Raw genomic sequence first — 21,587 nt, forward strand, 5'->3', positions numbered from 1 at the left:
TAACATGACAGGCTTATGGGGGTCAAAGTCAGTGAAACATCTATGACTTGTCCACCCGCTTAGCTGTGTGGTTATGTACTTGCCTCCGATGCAGCGGGCTCAAGTTCAATTCCTAGCCGGCTTGGAGATTTTCTCCGCTCATGTACTGGGTGTTGTGTTGTCCTCATCCTCATTTCATCTTCATCACTGACATGCAAGTCACCAAATGTGGTGTTGATTGCAATAAGACTGGCACTCGGCGGCTGAACTTCCCCAGATGGGGCCTCATGGCAAACAAGGTCACATGTTCATTTCCATTTTCCATCTTTGACTTAATGGCTGTTTCAGTTGTGGAAATGCACTCTGGCTTTCTTTGGACCACATGAAAGGAATATTTTTCCAGTCCACCAGGTTCAGCAGAGCAGCAATTTGAACAGTGTTAGGAATAAACATTATATAATCGATTAGTTTCCCCATGAGTAATTGGAGCTCACTAATCTTACAGGGTATGGCAGATCTCTAATCGCAGCCAAGGTGTGATGTAGTTGGATGTGTATCCTGTGCATTTATTACATTACCTAAATAGTTCAGTTCTTCATGGAGGAAGGAACACTTTTCATTGTTGCACTTTAAACCAGCTGCAGAAAGAACTTGAAACAAACAGTTTAAATTTGCTAGCTCTGCAGCATGCATATGACCTTTGTCCATATTATTATCTAAATACACTCCTGGAAATGGAAAAAAGAACACATTGACACCGGTGTGTCAGACCCACCATACTTGCTCCAGACACTGCGAGAGGGCTGTACAAGCAATGATCACACACACGGCACAGCGGACACACCAGGAACCGCGGTGTTGGCCGTCGAATGGCGCTAGCTGCGCAGCATTTGTGCACCGCCGCCGTCAGTGTGAGCCAGTTTGCCGTGGCATACGGAGCTCCATCGCAGCCTTTAACACTGGTAGCATGCCGCGGCAGCGTGGACGTGAACCGTATGTGCAGTTGACGGACTTTAAGCGAGGGCGTATAGTGGGCATGCGGGAGGCCGGGTGGACGTACCGCCGAATTGCTCAACACGTGGGGTGTGAGGTCTCCACACTACATCGATGTTGTCGCCAGTGGTCGGCGGAAGGTGCACGTGCCCGTCGACCTGGGACCGGACCGCAGCGACGCACGGATGCACGCCAAGACCGTAGGATCCTACGCAGTGCCGTAGGGGACCGCACCGCCACTTCCCAGCAAATTAGGGACACTGTTGCTCCTGGGGTATCGGCGAGGACCATTCGCAACCGTCTCCGTGAAGCTGAGCTACGGTCCCGCACACCGTTAGGCCGTCTTCTGCTCACGCCCCAACACCGTGCAGCCCGCCTCCAGTGGTGTCGCGACAGGCGTGAATGGAGGGACGAATGGAGACGTGTCATCTTCAGCGATGAGAGTCGCTTCTGCCTTGGTGCCAATGATGGTCGTATGCGTGTTTGGCGCCGTGCAGGTGAGCGCCACAATCAGGACTGCATACGACCGAGGCACACAGGGCCAACACCCGGCATCATGGTGTGGGGAGCGATCTCCTACACTGGCCGTACACCACTGGTGATCGTCGAGGGGACACTGAATAGTGCACGGTACATCCAAACCGTCATCGAACCCATCGTTCTACCATTCCTAGACCGGCAAGGGAACTTGCTGTTCCAACAGGACAATGCACGTCCGCATGTATCCCGTGCCACCCAACGTGCTCTAGAAGGTGTAAGTCAACTACCCTGGCCAGCAAGATCTCCGGATCTGTCCCCCATTGAGCATGTTTGGGACTGGATGAAGCGTCGTCTCACGCGGTCTGCACGTCCAGCACGAACGCTGGTCCAACTGAGGCGCCAGGTGGAAATGGCATTGCAAGCCGTTCCATAGGACTACATCCAGCATCTCTACGATCGTCTCCATGGGAGAATAGCAGCCTGCATTGCTGCGAAAGGTGGATATACACTGTACTAGTGCCGACATTGTGCATGCTCTGTTGCCTGTGTCTATGTGCCTGTGGTTCTGTCAGTGTGATCATGTGATGTATCTGACCCCAGGAATGTGTCAATAAAGTTTCCCCTTCCTGGGACAATGAATTCACGGTGTTCTTATTTCAATTTCCAGGAGTGTAGTTAGTACAAGAAGGGAATTTCGCCCTTAACTCTTCTAGGAACCATTGAAAAATTTCCAAAGCTGAAGCTCTTCCTAGCAGTAATCTTTGAAAGTGGAACAAACCCAAGTCAGTGTTTATTTGCAAGTGTTGCTTGGGCTGTTTGTCCAGCAGTAACTGTATATATGTCTCTTGTAAATCTATTTCTGGAAAGTATCTGCCCTGTCACAGTCTATCCATCAATTTGTCTGAACATGGAAGAGAAAAGAGTCCACTACTTTATGTGGGTTTACTGTTGTCTTGAAGTCCACACACAAATGTAAACCACCTGAAGGTTTCTTCAGAATGACCAAGGGTGATGCCCATTGGCTTGCAGGGACATGTTTGATACCCCATTGTCTTACCATCTTTGCAATTAATCAGCAACTTATTCATGCACTGTGTTGCATGGGAGACAGGATGTGTATTGAAAACTTCATGCCTGTGCATTGTCTGTCACAGTGATGTGCACTTCAGAATCTTTTTCGCTTCCTGTGCCTGGTTCAAATAGTTCCTTGTACTTACTGCACAAGTTAGAGATTTTAGTTTAAGGCACAGAAACAATAAATTTGTAGCACATTATGCTGAATACACTAACTGAATAAATCAAATAAATCTAGCTCAGATATCTCTGCACTGTTTTTAAAATTGAGTACAGCAAAAGAAACACATTATGTTCACCCTGGAACTGCACACACCAAGGACAGGAAATTTTTGTCCTTTGTAGGCAGACAAAATAGAAGTAGGCTGCTGCAGCAGTGGGCTAACGATTCTGGCATAAGTGCCTTTATTATTCAGGGAAACAAAGTGCTAGTGTCCGACTGCAACTTACTTGTCTTTTGTTCCACTTTTTAAATGAACAAAAAGTTTCATCACTTCTACGCATATAGCAGTGGAAGAATTCTCTGATGCTGAAGTACTTGGTTCAGATCACACCTGAGTGGCTGGTGCCACCTGCACCATCAACACTTGTTGGCAGCAAAGCTGCAGCTGGCTGTGTTAGTACAACAGCAGCTGTTACCATTGCGTTGTGTCCTGTGTAAACACACAGTCTGAATGTGGCCTTCACATCCGCTTTGAAAGCAAAGAACATTATGTCATGGACAATTTTTCTGGTCAAGCCAAAAAAAACAAAACTGAGGACATTAGTTTTTACCAGAGTTCTGTAACACGTGCCATACAAGCTGAAACTATTTACCTCTACTGTTCTTACTGTTTTTCTGAGCACTGTTCTTAATTCAGGGAAACATAAGTGCTAGTGTCTGACTGCACCTTACTTGTCTTTTGTTCCACTTTTTAAGTGAACATAAAGTTTCATCACTTCTACGCATATAGCAATGGAAGAATTCTCTGATGCTGAAGTACTTGGTTCAGATCACACCTGAGTGGCTGGTGCGAAGCTGCAGCTGGCTGTGTTAGTACAACAGCAGCTGTTGCCATTGCCTTGTGTTCTGTGTAAACACACAGTCTGAATGTGGCCTTCACATCCGCTTTGAAAGCAAAGAACATCATGTCACCGACAATTTTTCTGATCAAGCCTAAAAAAAACTGAGGACATGAGTTTTTATCAGAGTTTTGTAACACGTGCCGTGTGTTACAAGCTGAAACTATTTACCTCTACTGTTCTTACTGTTTGTCTGAGCACTGTTCTTAATTACTTGGACACTATGCTGTACATGACACTGAGTGTCTCGTGCACTATGAACAACTGGAACACAAGGAGTATCAGAATCAACCTCTGTTGAGTCCATAATTGTTTGAGAAATTGCAGTGTGAATGCGTGCATCAGATACATTATGTGTAGTGGCATCATATAACATGATGTTACTGTAGCATCATATAACATGGCGTTATTATATTTAATTCCACATGAACATTTAAACTTGCAATGTCTGGTGAGACCTCTGAGTTCTGCTGTCCACTGTTTGACTGTCTGAGTAGGTTGTTACTTCAGACAAAAAACTGAAATGTGCAGCTGCTACATGGATTTGATTGTCAAAATAATCATCTAGTAATTTCACAATTTCATTGTATTTGACTTTTTCGGGAACAGTTCCTCCACAGAGTTTAATACAGAGGTGATATGCTTCAGGACTGATGGTGGACAAAAAAATAAATGTTTTTTCTGTACCTGTTATTCTTTAGGCCGCAAAATGTGTCTAATTGTGTTCTGTAGTCCTGCATTTTTCTTCATCCTGGCTGTGATATGGCCGAGAATTAGAGCAGCTACTGGTGGCGATGCTGCCTGCCTGTTCAGTAAAGACATCAACTGGCTGATACTGAGCATCAGGCATTCTATCTGCTGAGTCTGAAACTGCACAATTTTGATTAGAGATGTTTCCTGTGGCAGCTTAGACACATTGAAATATAGGATACACACTGAGACAACTGACTAGAAGTAGTGTAATAAAACTGAGAAAAAGATGTGGGCAACAGGCAGGCAGCTGGCATGAAATAATAGCCAGTTAAGTGCTGATAGCCATTGTGATATGTTATGATCATGCAAAACTATTTTTGTCTGGCCACAACTGTGGTTTCTTAAAGTGCTCTAAGAGATAATTCTCTTTTATTAGAACACATGAAATATTTATTCCCTTTATTACATAAATGAACAAAAGATTTACTAATTTTTGTATAGTCCATTGCCACGGAAGTAATGGATAATTTACAGGTAGCATGGGCTAACAAAGCATGACTTGATGCACTAATCAACAAACTATACTTTTGAGGTACAGTGTTCGACGTTCACAACACTACAAGTTCATCTGAAACTTTTAGCTATTCATTGGTCCTATACCATAATGTTGACTGCTGTACTGAGGTTTCGAACTGGTGCAGAGGTCTTGCTAGCTCAACATTATATTGACCTCAGCATAAGGGTGCAGCTATGCTGAGAGTGGAGGCATGGTCTTCAGGAACACGTCCCATACATCTTTGCGGAGCCCTTGCTAACATCTGTGGTATCAATTCGCGTAGCCAAATTTGGTGTGGCAACACAATATCTGTACGGTACCACAGCTACATACATAATGAAATATCTATTGGGCCACTGAATTTCAAGGGTGGTTTGATGAAGTAAGCATAATATTTTGTAAACTTTTGCTATGTTTTATTGATTCCATTGATACAGGATTAGTATATGCTAAGAGTATTTGACCAGTACTCATGGGACCGTTGTCAATAGGATGGTTTTTTTGCTCAGCTGTTGAATCTAGATTGCTCTTATAATCTTAAGTATAGAATTTAGGAACTTAAAGTTGCTAAGAGAAACATAATTTACTAATTTACATCTTTTGCTCGTTCCTTTCATAAAGTATGATTTATTGGGCAGAAAAAATATTTGCAACTAGCACACATCCAGTGACAAAGTTGTGACAGATCCAAGTGTAGTTGATCTTATTATGGAGTACATGACCACAGAAAATAATTTATAGACAACAGTTTAGTTTTATGTTGTATTTAGAAACTGAGAAATTACCATGGATTAGTATTGGTGTTCATATAAACAGGGTGGAGAAAAATTGTGTCACAAAATTCTAACCCTGGATAGCTGCTGCCACTAGGAACCAAAATTACTAATGTTGTATATGTTGACAACGCACCATTTTTAAACCACGGAAACCTGCCGCTACCCCTCCGATTGGTCATGGGATTGCCCTGTTGCCATTCATCGCTTGATGGGCAGCGCTGTGGTTGTCGGTTCACACCTACAAATGTCCCTCACCCCGTCATTGCCCCAACGTAACGCGCACACATGTCGAATAGGTATTGCTGTTTGTCTCCAGTTTTGGAGCACACACACGTCACCTGCAATTTAGTCATACAGTAAGCATGGCGGCACAGTATTTGGTTGAAGAACAACGAGATATGGTTTTTGTTTATGTACTAGCTGGTGGTAATGTGCTTGAAGCTCGAGGGTTGTATCAGCAATGGTACCAATCAAGACACCACCCACACCGGCAAACATTTATAGCAATTCACTGGTGACTTGCCGAAACAAACTCATTGATGGGATATCATGGTGATGCTGCAAGACCCCGAAATCGATGGGATACTGCATTTGAAGAGACTGTTCTCGAGCACTTCGAAGGAGCAGCTACGACAAGTACTCGAGCGGTTGGACACATAATGGCGGTCATTCATCGGTTAGTCTGGAAGGTTTTGAGGGATGATGGCCAGTATCCATTTAGTTTCCACCCTGTCCAAGACCTAAATCCTGTGGCAGACTATGAGTACAGTCTGGGGTTTTGCTGGTGGTTTCTGCGACATGTTGCACAAGATCCCAACTTCCCCTCTATTATGTTGTTTACCGACAAGTGCACCTTCCATTGAGATGGCCTTTACAACACTCGAAACATTCATTACTGGGCAAGGGGAAGTCCTCACGTCACATACATCAGGAAAGATTTTCGCTCAACATTTGGGCAGACATTATGGGTGACCATCTGATTGGGCCGATCTGTCTACCTCCTCGACTTACTGAGGCAAATGACCTCCACTTTTTGCAAGAAAATCTACCCGGCCTGCTGGAATATGTTACCCTGGACATACGGCTATGCATGTGGTTGCAGCATGATGGGGCGCCTGCACATAACAGTCGTGCTGTGCGCGAATGTTTAAATGAAATCCTTGACGGCCGGGTAGTTGGCAGAGGCGGTCGTAGGACATGGCCCCCACGATCACAAGACCTCAAGCCACTGGACTTTTTCCTGTGGGGATTCTTCAAAGTTCTAGTTCATCCATCCAGACATGAACCACCTAGAAACGAAGAGGAATTAATGAATCACATTCAACATGCTGCCAATCACATCACGGCAATGCCAGGAATCTTTGCAAGAGTTCGGCAAAACACAGCTTGACATTACTGAGCTTGTGTTGCCTTAGAGGGTCACCAGTTGGAGCACCTGCTTTAAGTAAACAATATCCTAGCTACAAAAAAAGGCCCTTTTCAGTGCCGACACAATTTGTAAAAGACTTGCGAACTAACAGCTGTTGATGGGTTTGTTCCCGGTACGTCTTATCATAAAACTACAGTGGATGTATGGGGATCTTGGCAGTTTCACCCCCAGAGTGGAAGGCTGGCACACTACCACTGAGTATGTGGGCCGCCTTGGATACATCGCCATCTCCAGCAGCAAAGCATTCGCAGTCATGCTTTGTCCAGAGCATCCGGCAACAGGGCACTCCTGCGCCAATCAGAGCGTGTGGCGCCAAGTTTCCGTAGTTTAAAAATGGTGCGTTGTTGACCTACACAACATTAGTAATTTTGATTCCTACTGGCATCAGCTATCCAGGGTTAAAATTTCGAGACACAGTTTTTCTCCATCCTGTATATCTGTGTGTGTGTGTGTGTGAATGTGTGTGTGCACGCTTGTGCTTTGGGACAAACAGCACAGATTTCTTCTTGTCTGTTTCTTCATGGATAAGGCATTAGTATGCATACTGTTTCTCGTATATATCTTCAGGTTTTCGACACTTATATCTGTCCTACATTGTCAGAATACTGTGGAAGATAAATGGCTAAACTGACACTTATAAATGGCTGGATTCTCTCAGCTGATTATGTTGTGGAGGCACTGCATCTAGTGAAGTTCTCAATCTTGTTTAAGTGCCTATCGATGACATGGAGGCTCTGCTATTCAGTGGGTTGTTACCTTTACTCCTTGAATAATTTACATTGCACCAAAGACTCCATACATTTCTGGTTAATTTATCATTTTATTTTACTTCATGGCTTTCTTCTTCAAATGAAAAAGCTGTACATCATTACAAATGCAGAAAATAAATATTTGGCAACTGAAGATTTCTACTATAATACCAGCACTGAAGAAGCTGCTGTGGAATACTGGTGACAGTTACGCATAACAGTACATTGTGGTTTGTAAGTCTCATAACGTACATAATCTAAATCATTTGATTCAGGTACATGACACTTGTCAGTGTGTTGCAATGCTACTTATTGTCCGCCTGCCAAATTACACTGATAAGACAGAACATTTTGACCACTGCCTACTACGATGTTGGATGCCACCTAGTGGTATTGTGGTCACATGATGTGGTAACAAAAGTATGTAAGTGGAATAGACATGGACAGGGAATCACCCTAGCAAAGATATGGGTTGAAAGTGGAGAAATCCATTGAGATAACCGACTTTGACAAACAGCAGATTATTATTATGAAGTGCCTGTGAATGAGTATGGTGAGCATCTATGGAGACAGTGAAACAACCACTAGCTGGACGTCCACGACTCTTCACAGAATGTGGGGTTCAGAGCCTTGTCTGCTGAGTAAAGTAGGATAGATGACGGTCTGTGGCACCTCGGCCAAAAGAGAACAGCACTGGTGCATGCACTAGTGTTCCGGAGCACGCTGTTCATTGTAAATTGTTGAATATGGAGCTCTGCAGCAGACCACCCCTACATGTTGACTGAGTAACGTTGTCAGTTACGATTACAGTGGGCATAGGGCCATTGGGATTCAATCATCGATCAATAGAAACATGTTGACTCTTCAGCTGAATCACATTTTTACTGCACAAGGTCGACATTTGTCTCCACAGATGTCATCATCGAGGTGAACAGCAGTTTGAAGTATGCAGTGCACCACAGATACAGGCTGGTGGGAGCAGTATTATACTATGGAGACATTCTCCTGCACTTGTGTGGGACCTGTGGTAGTAGTTGAACACATGCTAACAGCTGTGAATTACTGGCCTCTCTTGATGCTCGATGTCTTCCCCAGTGGCGGTATAGTGTCTGAGCAGTATAATTGTGTCTTGGAGCCAGAACTGTGCTACAGTGGTTTGAGGAGCTGATGTCTCAGCGACCAAATTTGCCTGAAGTAAATCCTATGGAACCCTTCTGGCTCCCTATCAGGCATCATCACCATATACGTAAATCAGCGGCCGATTATTTACGTGAATTACATGACCTGTGTGTAGACATCTTGTGCCACATACCTCCACAAACCTACCAGCAAACTGTCGGATCCCTGATAGACAGAATCAGTGATGTATTACATTCAAAGATGGACAAAAAAAGTATCAAGCAGGTGGTCATAATGTTTTGTCCCATCAATGTAGGTTCTTAGAGTCATTTCAGAGTAATGAAACTCATAGACTGGATTTTCAACTTGTCACATATAAAATAGCAGTCATACCATTAAAAAAAAGGAGCCGGTTACACAGATTTATGAGACATAATTTATTTTGTGGAAATTATCTTGAGCTTCCTAATAAATAATAGATCCAAACTTTTGGATCCAGCCACAATAGAGGGTGTATTACAGCATCAGTGACTACTGGCATTAAAAGGAATATTGAGAAAAGTAGGATATTTTCTCTTAGCATATGTAACTGTGAAAAGATTGCATATTCATCAGAGCAGCCAATATCAGACATTCATCTTGGGAATGAAGGTGGGGAGTGTACATGGGTTAAATACAAAAGTATTTTTGTGTGTGTGTGTGTGTGTGTGTGTGTGTGTGTGTGTGTGTGTGTGTGTGTGTACTACAGTATATGAAGTGAGGACTTCGCCACAAATTTGAATAAACTCAAAGCTTTGTTGACCATATATAGCTGAAAGAAGCCAAAATGCACACAAGGAGAGAATTGCGAGACACTTTCATTAAATTTTATGGTAAACATGTTCTGACCAATCTGACAGAAACCAAGGAAGTTTTGATCCCAAGTGAAGTTTGTAAGCAGTTCAAAAAGTGTCCACGCAGTTGCTCAGAGGTAATTCTGAAACTGAAATGGGGAAATACAGATAAGACAGAAATACTGAATTTGCTGTGCCAGAGTTGTTTCACTGTGGATGTGCCTAATATGATTCCTCCTTTCAGTCATCACACATATGCCCAAATGACAGATATTGCGATACGTAATCATGGAATAGAAGATCACCTGAAATCACTAAACAGAGAGAAGCAAGTTAAACCAATAAGATAACTGAATGATTTTATTTAACTGCTGTGTATCTTATGTGCCGAGATGATAAAGTTCCTGTGTCATTACAGGAAGGTGCAGGTCATTCTCACCTTCAGGAAGAATTGTCAGACACATACCCATATTTATAGACGTATGTTGCTGACCTCGTGTCTGTTGTAGGATCGTGGAACACATTTTACGATGTTGTATTTTGATGTTTTTGGAACTTGTAAATCTCCTCCACAGGAATCAATGTGAATTTCCCAGGCTGCAATTTTTTGAAACTTAGCTCACACCATTCACCAGTAAGATTTAGAAAACAATACACAATGACACCCAGGCTAATTCTGAGTTCTTGACTTCCAGAGGGCATCCAATACAGTTTGTCTGGTGTGAAATATAAGAGCTCAAAGAACAACAAATGAGCTTTGTACCTCAAGGGAGTGTTGTAGGACCATTACAGCCATTATGTATAAAATTATGCATTCCTTAATACCAGAAGCTCCTTCCAGCTGTTCACTGATGACATTTATATTAACAGTAATGTCCCAAAACTGCAGATAATTGTACCAGAAGCCCAGAGGATTTGCAGAACATGAATGCCTGAAAGGAAAAGGGGATGACTTTCAGTTAACCCTCATCATAAATAAATTTAGTGTATTTTACATAAATAGGAGGAAAGCTGTTGTTTGGTTAGAGTATTACCGCTCAATCACTAGAAACAGCAATAATTGTAAAAATCTAGAAATATGCATCTGGACAAAAGTAAAGCAGAACAATGTTATGAAACTAGTTATGGGAAAATCAAATGCTAGACTGAGTTTTAGTGAATGAATCCTAAAAAATGTAATTCACCAATAGAAGAGGTAGCCCTCAGGACTTTTACTCAACTGATTCTTGATATAATGTGTCAATATGGAAGTCTTATCAGGTAATGTTAACAGAAGCAGTAGAGAAGATCCAAAGAAGAGCAGAGTTTTTGTCATGAGCCCAAGAGTGTCACTGAGGTGCTTATCAAATTACTGTGGTAGACACTAACAAGAGAAGTGTTGTACATAGTGGAGGTGTTGACTTTAAAATTCTGAAGGTGTACATTCCAAGGAGAGTCAGACAGTATATAAGATTCTGACTGCTATGTTTGATGAAATGAGTATGGTGTAAAGTGTAGAAGATTTTGATTATGTATAAAGGCACATCAGCAGTCATTCTTCCTGTGCAAGAGGAACAGAAACAAGGGAAATGATGTTGATACCCAAAATGCATGTCATCACAAGGTGACTGTTAGTGTAGAGTGTGGTGGCATTAGTGTTCAAAACATACTAGTTGATTTTTCTATATCTACCTTTAGGATTGATGTGACTGACTTGGATCCCTTCTTTAGTTCATTCTCTGGTGTCTTCAAAAGGACTTTCAACTATGTGCAAGTGCATATTGACAACAATTGCAACTGCAGGTCTTTATTTCAGCATTGGCTGATACGGCTTTTGCTGAGGTATTTGTGGTACTGACTGCTGTTTTGATGACAAATACTAACAATAATGTAACTTTGGAGATTTTATACCCTGTTAAAAAAAAACTCTCTGACAAGGCTTCCCCCATGACAAGACCTGCCGTAAGGCAGAACAAAAAGTTAAGTTAAAGTGTCTATGTTGCTGCTTGCAATATTTTCCATCCATGGTCCAAGTAGGTTATATTCTTTTTCTTATCTTTGAAGTTAGCCAGTTTCAAACATGGGTCTCTTTCAAGCATCTGTAATACTTTCAGAAATGGTTACATTGGTTTATACATCAATTCTCAACAAGGTCTCGCATATGCGTATGCTTTATAAACCAAGTTACTTACATATCTTAAGCTTCCAGCTAAATTTCACATTCTAATACATCACTGGTATGATATGTACCTGTCCACATGTACCAGCAATGTATTACAATGTGAAATGTAGCTGGAAGCTTAAGTATTGTAAGTAACTTGCTTTATAAAGTATATGTGTATGTGAGAGCTTGTAGACAATTGATATATATAAACCAATGTCACCATTTTTGAATGTATTACAGGGCATGAAAATAAGCAATGGTTTAAACTGGCCAATTGCATGGATAATAAAAAGAATACAGCCTACTTGGACCATGTTTTCATTCTCAAAACATGTTGAGGCTGTGGACCTACATAATAATAAAATTTTAAAAAATACGGTACTTGTTGTTTCCCAATGCATGCAACTTAACATGGTTCATTTGTGATAATCATTGTGTTTCTGTATTACATGACTCTTTGCGATATTTGCTACAGGTCTCTTGACTCTTACGGAATGTGGTGTTTTTCGAATAGTCCTGTCATTTATCATGCATTCTTGCAACATAAGCCAAAGGAAATGAGCCTTGATATGTCTGTTAAATTTAATGAACTGACACTATGAATGCAGTTGTTCTCTCAAACTTTCCATTTGCCTTCTTCACGATGTTTCTTACTTTTCCCGTACACTTTCCTGATCTTTCATTAGTAGTTCATGTTCGTCTATCTTCATGCATGTGCGCTCATGTGTGTGTGTGTGTGTGTGTGTGTGTGTGTGTGTGTGTGTCTGTTTTTGTTTGTGTGTTTCAAAGGGAAAATTCAATTAAGAAAATTGTTTAAATTACAAGAGAGAGAATTTCTAATACTGTTGATAAGTACATTTAAAGCAGAATTTAATAACCTTAGCATTTTAAAACCATATGTTCTTTCTTCTTTGAGGAAAGCATAATTCATTTCTTGCCCTGCCTTTAATGTGAAGGCACTCATCTTATTTACCAAATGACAGTTGTTTACTGCGTTGGTTTTTGATATAAGAATGGCAACAGTTAAAGTGGATGAATGCATTAATATACATGTAAGGTCTGTCTGCCTTGAGGATATAGGGATATCAAGTGCTCAATTGCTGAATATGCTCCACTGTGGGAGTCAAAAAACTTGATTGTCTGCTGTACCACATTGGCCATTAGTATCCACTTATACAACACCAGTTCTTCAAACTGTGGAGATGGGAAGTTGCACTCCAACACACCCTCTCATCCTTTCATAACTCAATAACACTAAACACAACATTCAGTGTTTTAAAAAGTTTTTGTTTCCATTGTTTCTCTTTCCTTCCTGATTTGTACCTGATTCTTTGTTTTCCTACTCTCTCTGATGCTTTTTCCTTCACCTTAGTATCTTTTTGCTCTCATTAAAGGTGAGTCTGTCTCAACGTAGGGTGTGAATGACCTGTCTCTCCCCTCTCCTCTTTGCCACTTCACACAACAAATCCCTGTTTCCTTCTAGAAGAAGCAACATATAGTGCCAAAAAATAGTACTACTTTTTGCTTTAAATGTTTATATGTACAGTATTTGTAATTATAGGCGAAATGTCATTTTTAACATTGTCTTTAATTAGTTTAGTGGCCACAGAAATACATACACAGCCTTAGGTCTTTTTTCCACAATTTCCAACCACAATGGAATGGCCGTTGAACAAATCTGCATGTCACACTCATGTGCACAACAAAAATAAATAGCACTGGTGATATATTTTGATAATTGCCATCCTGATCTTTATGGGACTTAAGTCTACACTGGGAGACATCATTGTCAATAAGAGCTTCTTTTTTATTGTATCATAAATCTGTTCACACCAGAATAGCAATAAAGCGTGTTAGTAAGATTGTTAGTTTCAAACTAAATTTAATCATAATTCACATACTTCAGTTTTAATTCAATTTTGCTTGCATAGAGTTGCTTAGTTATTTAATTATTATAGAATACTGTTGAATGCTTTGAGCTTAAATAAGCTTCTGAAACACATTTGCTTCAAAAAAATTCCTGAGTAAACTGCTTGTTAATTTGCTCAGATTATCACCTTATGTATTGCACTACAATTTGAATTGATTTTTTTCTCCTAAAGGTCCCCTGTCAGTACAGAGATTACACTGCAACTAAAAGACAGTTAACTTTTTCTTACCAGGAAAATCTCATGAAGGTATGTGTCATATTAAATTAATGAATAGATCGTAACATATACCCCATACTGAATCATGAGCTATTACGTTTTGGAGAAAGAGATGCAAAACAATATTTATATCTTATTTTTTCCTGAAAGTACAGAATTATAATACCTCATTTGAAATTTGTAAATTTCAAATGTGAGAATGTGCACCTTATTATGTCAGCTTAATGTTGAGCAAAATGCAATCATTGTTATTAGTGACAGCAAAATTCAACATGGGAGATTTCTATTGAACAGTTTTTTCTGTACTCTTTAAGATTCTTGTGGCAGCTCTTTAGTCACAGTTGAAACTACCATGATTTTCTGTGAACTGAAATAAATGAAATTTTTATTGTGTGTAATGTTGAGATTACAGCTTCAAATATATGAAAGTCGCATATTATTCTGACTAGTGACAGATAATGATTGTAGCAGGGCTAATGGCTACAGTTATAAAAACAAACAAATCTGAGTCTTTGACTTTCAGAGACAATAGTATTCACTTCATGAACAGTAGGTAAAAGGTAATAAAGTGTAATAGATAGAGAAGCTGAAGGATCTTAATGGCAAAACCAGTGTTGTAATTGCTTGTTTTCAGGTAAACCTAAGTAATGTATATATTTTCCATTAAAATGTTTGCTGCATGACATCTTATCTGCATAGCTTATAGATCTCACTAAATCAACCAAATCCTTGGAATTTTAATTTACATATGGATTTGTCAGTAAAGGCTACTTCCTTAACATGATATAAAGTTTTCATGCCTTGATTGATTTTTTGATTTTGTGGCCTAATTTTCAGTGTATTTTTCCTAATATTGTCTAATGCCCCAGGATATGACATTTCGCCTGTCTTGCAGACACATAATTTTGGTTAAGTGTCATAATTGTCATGCATTATTTTTGTTGTGAGTCACCACTCCAAGGACTTCCGTGCTTTGTCGAATTGCCTGTCTTTGAATTCTGGGAGATGAGTTTCTCAAATGCACTTAACTTGAACATTTCAAGCAGTTGGGTCAAAGTTGTAGAGGAGATCAGTGGAAGGTGTAATTTTATTGAAAATCGGAATTTTAACTTTATTGAATATATAGTTTCTGTCCTCTGTCAGTAAAATAAAAATTATATTTTAAATCTTTGTTTGGTACTTGTGAATATTATGTACCAGTTTGGGTCATCCAGGGCAGATATAACACTTTCATTGGTTCAGTCAAGGTAAAGAGAGAGTCAATATCTGGTCATAAAAAAATTCAGTTTTGTAGGAAAGAAATTATGTAAACAGTAACTGTGTATGCTCTGCTATAGTACTCCCAAGGTACTCAGGTGTACTGCTGGATGCAATCACCAAAGATCCATAATATTTCGGCAGATAACCGTTCCGCCATCATCAGGCAGTGCTGATGTATCTGCTGTGTGCTGGTGATATTTATGCCAGCTACTCCAGAGTGAGTTTGAGCCTCACCAAACCTGTGCTGTGTTCGGTGGTGGTGGTAATGGCTTGGTTGGGGGTGGGGAGTCTAAGTTGCCTTCTGCCCACTGTCCCCATAACATCTCTCATCTGGATGTCATGTTCTGCTTTGCTGAAGCTTAGTATTGGCTCCCATGTCACTCCCTGTATTGGCTACCTGTTCACTAAATTCACTAAATTATCAGCCACATGGATTTCAATCACTTCTTTGAAATTGGAGTCCCAAAATTTATCGATGCAAACCAGGACTTTCGTTTACTGATAACCCGTTTTATGTCCATTTTCAGTGCAGTTTTCTGCTATTTCAGACTTGTTGAACTGCAGTAAGCAGGTGTGGCACTCATGTTCTCTGTATTGATCTTTGAGTGTGCAGATCGTTTGTCCAATATAACAACTGCACAGAATTTTACATGCCCCAGAATTTGCACAGTAGTCTGTCAATTTTTGACAACACATTGCCAGCAAATGGTGTGAAAGCAGTATTCTTGTCATCTTCTTCCATGTTTTCGGCATCTGTGTTACTTTTGAGCTCTTGCATTGCAGGGCCAAAATAGGAACTTTTTAGAGACAGCAGAAGTTGACGTGGGTCTCAAAAAAGTACCAAGTTCCTTGAAAATTGGAAAAAACTTACATTGGACAAATGATCCGTGGAATTGAAGGTTGATGTACAAAACGTGAGTGGCATATGGGACTCCTGTTTTCAAAGATGCAATTGAAATCCATGTGACTGATAATTCAATCAACAGGGACATGTCCTTCCAACTGAGCCACCACTAAGCTTCATCAAAGCAGAATGTGGTAGATAGATGTGAGATGTGACAGGAATGGTGGGTGGAAGGTAACACAGGCTCTCCCGCCCACCACTGCAACCTCACATCCCCCTCACACCAAGCACGGTGTGGGAATAGGGAGGCTTGAACTCTGCACAGGCAGGCGTAAATACTGCCACCATGCAGCAGACATATTCCATCAGCACCACTGATGATGGCAAAATGGTTATTTGCCAAATTATCACGGACTTTTGACAAATGGATCCGGCAGTACACCCGAGAACTTTGGAAGCAGCGTATATACTAGGAAAGCCTCATATCACACACTGTGCTATAATGTTTCTCAAATGTGTGAAATGCCTGTCTTGTATTAGCAGGTTAGAAATAGTATGTGTAGAGAAAGACAAGATGAATAGTCCTCTATTCAACTGATACGCTAAAGAGAGCATCAGAAGTACTGACAAATTATTACCAACAAATATTTAAACACATAACATGGAAAAAATATCTTACAGAAATTCAGAAAACTTACTACACTTTACAGTAGAAGCCTAGGGTAGAACAGATGTTAAAACATGATTGCAGTCGAATTCCAGTGAAGGAGAATTGCATACTGCTCCTATGGAAATGAAATAACATTAATTGTGACTGGGGTCCTGGGGCTAATGAGTTCCCTACATCATTTACAGGTACATCATTTACAGGTAACTCTGACATACTGTACCGAAGTGTAATACTAAATCAGATGTAGCAGTAGTTAGAGAAGGGAATTTTGATAAATTACCTTTGAACATCATCCTGCACCATACTGCCAAACAAAATAAAAGGAGAGCAGGTGTTTTGATTTCCCAAGAAAAGTTTTGTTGTTTAGTGCTGTGTTTGCATTTGTGCTTCCATGCATTAAAGAAATATTTATGTGGAAAGAAAGCAAAGGACGAATAATATCAGAGAAAGCATCTAAAAATGATGAAGTATTGACTCTATCAAAACTACAGAAATTCTGTTAACCCTCTGTTTTCTGGTTTTTGGAATTGGAAATTTTGTGGGAAGTTTCTATGGGGCTAAACTGTTGATGTCATCGGTCCGTAGGCGTACACACTACTTAATCTAACTAAATCTAACTTACGCTAAGAACTACACAGACACCCATGCCCGAGGAAGGTCTCAAACCACCGACGGGGAAAGACACGCAAACTGTGGCAAGACGCCACAGACCCCGCGGCTACCCCGCAGGGCTATGGTGTTTCTGTGTAAATTCGTGGACCAGTTTTTTACATAGTTAGAAGCAATTTTTAATGGACATTTATCGTACATAATGCATGAAACACAGTGTAATATGTGGTGGATTTGGGATGCAGGGGAATGGTGTACAATGCCAATCAAACAGACTGAAATTCCAAATTGCTTTATTAAGATTCCACATCGTGGCTCAATATAGGAAGTGGCAGCGCAGCTGAGGCTTTCAGTGGCCTTCTGTGTATTGTCTCCCTGCAATGCTGACAGAGTGTAGCATTGGGCAGGCAGTGGCTTGTCATGCAACTGCTTCTGTCAGCATTGACTCCAGGTTCAAGTGGTGTCAGCTAGCCATGGCCACGTGTCTTGTGGCATAGCTCATGCACTCTGCACTGTCCAGCAGGTGGCAGGCAGGTAACATTATGGCAACAACCCAGCTGCCGTGCATTGATGGTTGACAAGCTGGTTCCTGACACAGAGTCAAACTGTTGTCTGCAACCAATTTTCTGTGCACTACTCAATTGTTATACTCCTGCAGTGATGAAGCTGTGATACTAACAGGAGTGACTTCAGTGTAAAATGGCTACATTTTTATACATTCTGAACTGCAATTGCTTGGTCATTGGTATGTTTTGTGGAACATATCCTATAATAAATATTTTGGTGGCCTCTGACTTGGAAAAGCTGCTGCCCTCTTCTGCATAGGTACTGCTGTGTAAACTGCTTCCACACCTCATCAGGCTGGCTTGCTCACAGTGTTGTAACAGCTGTGTTATATTTTGTGAGGCATAGCATTCTCTCCTGCCTGCAATTGGTGCTGCTGCAAATCACTTCTTAACTTTGTGCATTTCTGACCAAATATGGTCAGTGCACTACATTGTCCTCCTCTTTAAAAAGACCCAGTTGCCTTAAACTATATTACCTGTATTCAAACTAGGGTGACAAGTTCTCTGATGGTTGCCTCAGTAGGCTCTGTCCATTATTTACTGAAGATTGCTCTTACCACTACGTTTCCTTATGTACTACTTATCCTAAGCTCCATTAGTTCCTCTTTAGCTTAACTTACTGTTACAGTTCCCACTACTGCCTCTTAGACTCTAGAAATCCAGTCCACCAGGGTTTTAACAGTGGCTGGCTCTAAACTTTGTCTTCCATTTCACTTCTTATACATGTAAACAAGAACTGTGCCTAGTGCCACTGTGGTACCTGGTATGACAGTGGTCAAGGTTATTTCTCTCTGGTTCTGGATCTCCCTGTAGTGATACAAATGCTGCATCAGCGTCTCCAAGATGATTTACCCGCTCCTGCTCGTTAATGAGTTTGTCTGTGGAGTGAATAAACTTTGGTCCTCAAGTCTATTTCAAAATAGTTAGATTCATGGCTGGTAACATTTCCATAGGTTCCTCTGGCCAATACAACCGAGTCTGTGAAGTGCTCAGATGAGTTATTCCCGTAATTGTGGCAGGTTGACGGAAATTAGGTCCCACTATTTTTCATGATATCCCATTTATTAACAATCACATTCTGTGTAGCTCTAGCCTTTTTGCCACTGCTAGCTTCCCCTGTTCATAGCAACTGGCTACTACTAACACTTTATCAAAGTAGAGTACAACTAATATGCCCCAGCCTGCTGAAAGTACAACTCAGCCCTGATCATCTATTTCTTGCTATCCTTTTCCATTTTCTTCACCAGCAGTAACTTCACTGCACAGCAGTTCTGCCCTTTTTCATTCCTCTGTTTGGAGAAACTGTAATTTCATCACTGTAACACTTTTGTAATGTTCTCTGCAATTATTAACAACTACTGCACCCTGACCCTGACAAACTTCCCCAGAGTCCCCCACTTATGTGTGGACTACATAATATTGGCATTGTGCCTGCTTCCCTGCTACTGGAAATGAAACTGAAATGTACACCTTTGCTCCATCAGTCCTTGCTTCTACCGTGGCTGGGTTAAAATAGAAGGGTAATTTCTATGGTTAGGTTCCAAGGCCAATTTTAATATGTGTGATTGTCCTTTTTGCACTTTCCCTAGTCCCTCCATGTTTTGGTTTGGTGACAACAAGTTTACTTCCAGTCATCCTCACACAGCCTGTTGCATAGCTTCTCACAATTCTGATACCCCTCTACGTGGTTCTCACACATTCTTCTTCAAGGACTGTAACCATTTTGTTATTACTACTTCCCTATCCAATATTTTTGATTCTTGTACAGATTTTGCATAGTTGATTATTTCCTCAGTCACATGGCATAATAGCCAAGTATTTTTTCAAACATCAGTCTCCAAGCTTGTTTGATGTACCCAATCTGAGGACATGGGTACCCATTACCCTTCCCTCCTACTAAAAGTCCCCTGCTCCCCCACAACAGTTCATCACACTTATACTATACTTTATACTGTACTTATACCTTGCAAACACGGAACATAAATCTACTCACATCTCCTAGGTCTTAATGCGTAATGGAGTTCTTGCCATTGGTTCACCTAAAACCTCTCTCTCACTCCTCCACATACTCATTTTCACGTTTTCTTTCTGTTCCCACCCCATAATTCCTTTAGAAACTTCTGGGATTCCATGAAATGATTTCAAACATCCCATATGTACAGTTGCTGTCCTTGTTATCCATTGGATGTTGATGTTCACTGGTGATATAGTTTCCACAACTTGATATGACCCTTGATATTTTGCAAAAAATTTCTTCATCTTCTGCTTTGGGGTACAAGAAATCGATCATATTACTCATTGGCCCACCTTGTATTGTGGCATTCTTACTGTATGATTCATTGCTTCTTTTTGATTTTCTAGTGCCATAGTATTGGCCTTGTGTACCCTATTCCATATTTCCCTTATCACTCTCACAAACCGCTTAACCAATGCTCCTGGCATGCCCTTCTTGGCCCTTAACATACTAAGTGGCAGTATAATCTTATGATCATATACTACCTCATACAGTGATAATCCTAAATTTGTGTGCTGCTTTGAGTTGGACGCTGAGACTGCCTACCTTAAATGAATATCCCAGTTGGTATGGTGTGTATCCATATAGCATCCAAGCAACTTCCCTATAGTTCTAAGATCTCTTTCCATTCTGCCATTAGCTTGAGAACATTACGGACTCGTCAGTTTTTTCGTGCTCAACAGCTTGCACCATTCCTTGAACAAATCCAACATAAAGTTGGTTCCCCAATCAGTCACTATCATCGCAGGTACCTGAACTTCTGCATCCAGCTGTTTACTAGCGCTTGCACCACTGATGCTGTCTGTTGGTTTTGCAATATGGCTATTTCTACTTATTGTTATAACTTTTAATCACTAATAAATTGCGTGGATACACCAAAGTAGAAACAATAGCGGGTTACATGCTACTAACTCCGTATCTGTCATTCGACTGCCATGCCGTGACATGCGGCCAGCGCCGTTCATAGCCAGGTGGCGCTCCCGCGCTCGGCTGAGCTGCGGAGCGCCTCTATCGCCGTGTTCACGTACTGACGTAGCGGCACTTTTAAATCTCGTGGCACTGTCACAACACTTGTCCCCCCTTTGAAAAAAAACACTCACTTCCTTGGAGACACGGACAGTGCGGAGACATCCATAGCCTCTTGGGAGGCCCCGAGAAGATCCCGCGGAGAAACACGAGAGTATGGTCGAAAATGTCCAGGATGGAAGCTTGCGCGTGGAACATGCCCCCTGACGAGATGATGGGTGAAAACTCCGGAGCAGCATCCATAGGTGTCGTGGACCTGGGGGTGTGCTCCAGTGAGATTGTCCGTGACAATCGTGGATGGGAGACCTTCTAGCGCAAAGATTTTGGACTAAGCCAGCGTCGTCGCCGCAGTGGTGGGCGATGGACATCGAACAACAAACGGAAACTTCGAGAAGGCGTCAATCAACAGTAGCCAATAAGTGCCGAAGAAGGGGCCAGCAAAGTCAGCGTGCACCCGTTCCCACGGCTGCGCCGGATCAGGCCACGGAGAGGGCATTGTACGGGGTGCAGCCAGTTGTTGAGCACATTGACCACACGCAGCGACCATGTGGGCAATGTCCGAATC

At 41.3% G+C, this 21,587-nt stretch overlaps 1 protein-coding gene across 1 annotated transcript in view; it reads left to right on the forward strand.

Moving 5' to 3' along the window:
• The window catches only part of LOC124623171 (sodium channel protein para), an 876,466-nt gene that overhangs the window by 323,217 nt on the left and 531,662 nt on the right, over window positions 1-21,587 (forward strand). The window contains exon 11 of the mRNA XM_047148975.1: window positions 13,989-14,063. Within this exon, the coding sequence (XP_047004931.1) occupies window positions 13,989-14,063 (75 nt within the window). The remainder of the gene's footprint in view (window positions 1-13,988; window positions 14,064-21,587) is intronic.

Source organism: Schistocerca americana, chromosome 7 (genome assembly GCF_021461395.2).
Source record: "Schistocerca americana isolate TAMUIC-IGC-003095 chromosome 7, iqSchAmer2.1, whole genome shotgun sequence".
Taxonomy (NCBI): Eukaryota; Metazoa; Arthropoda; class Insecta; order Orthoptera; family Acrididae; genus Schistocerca; species Schistocerca americana.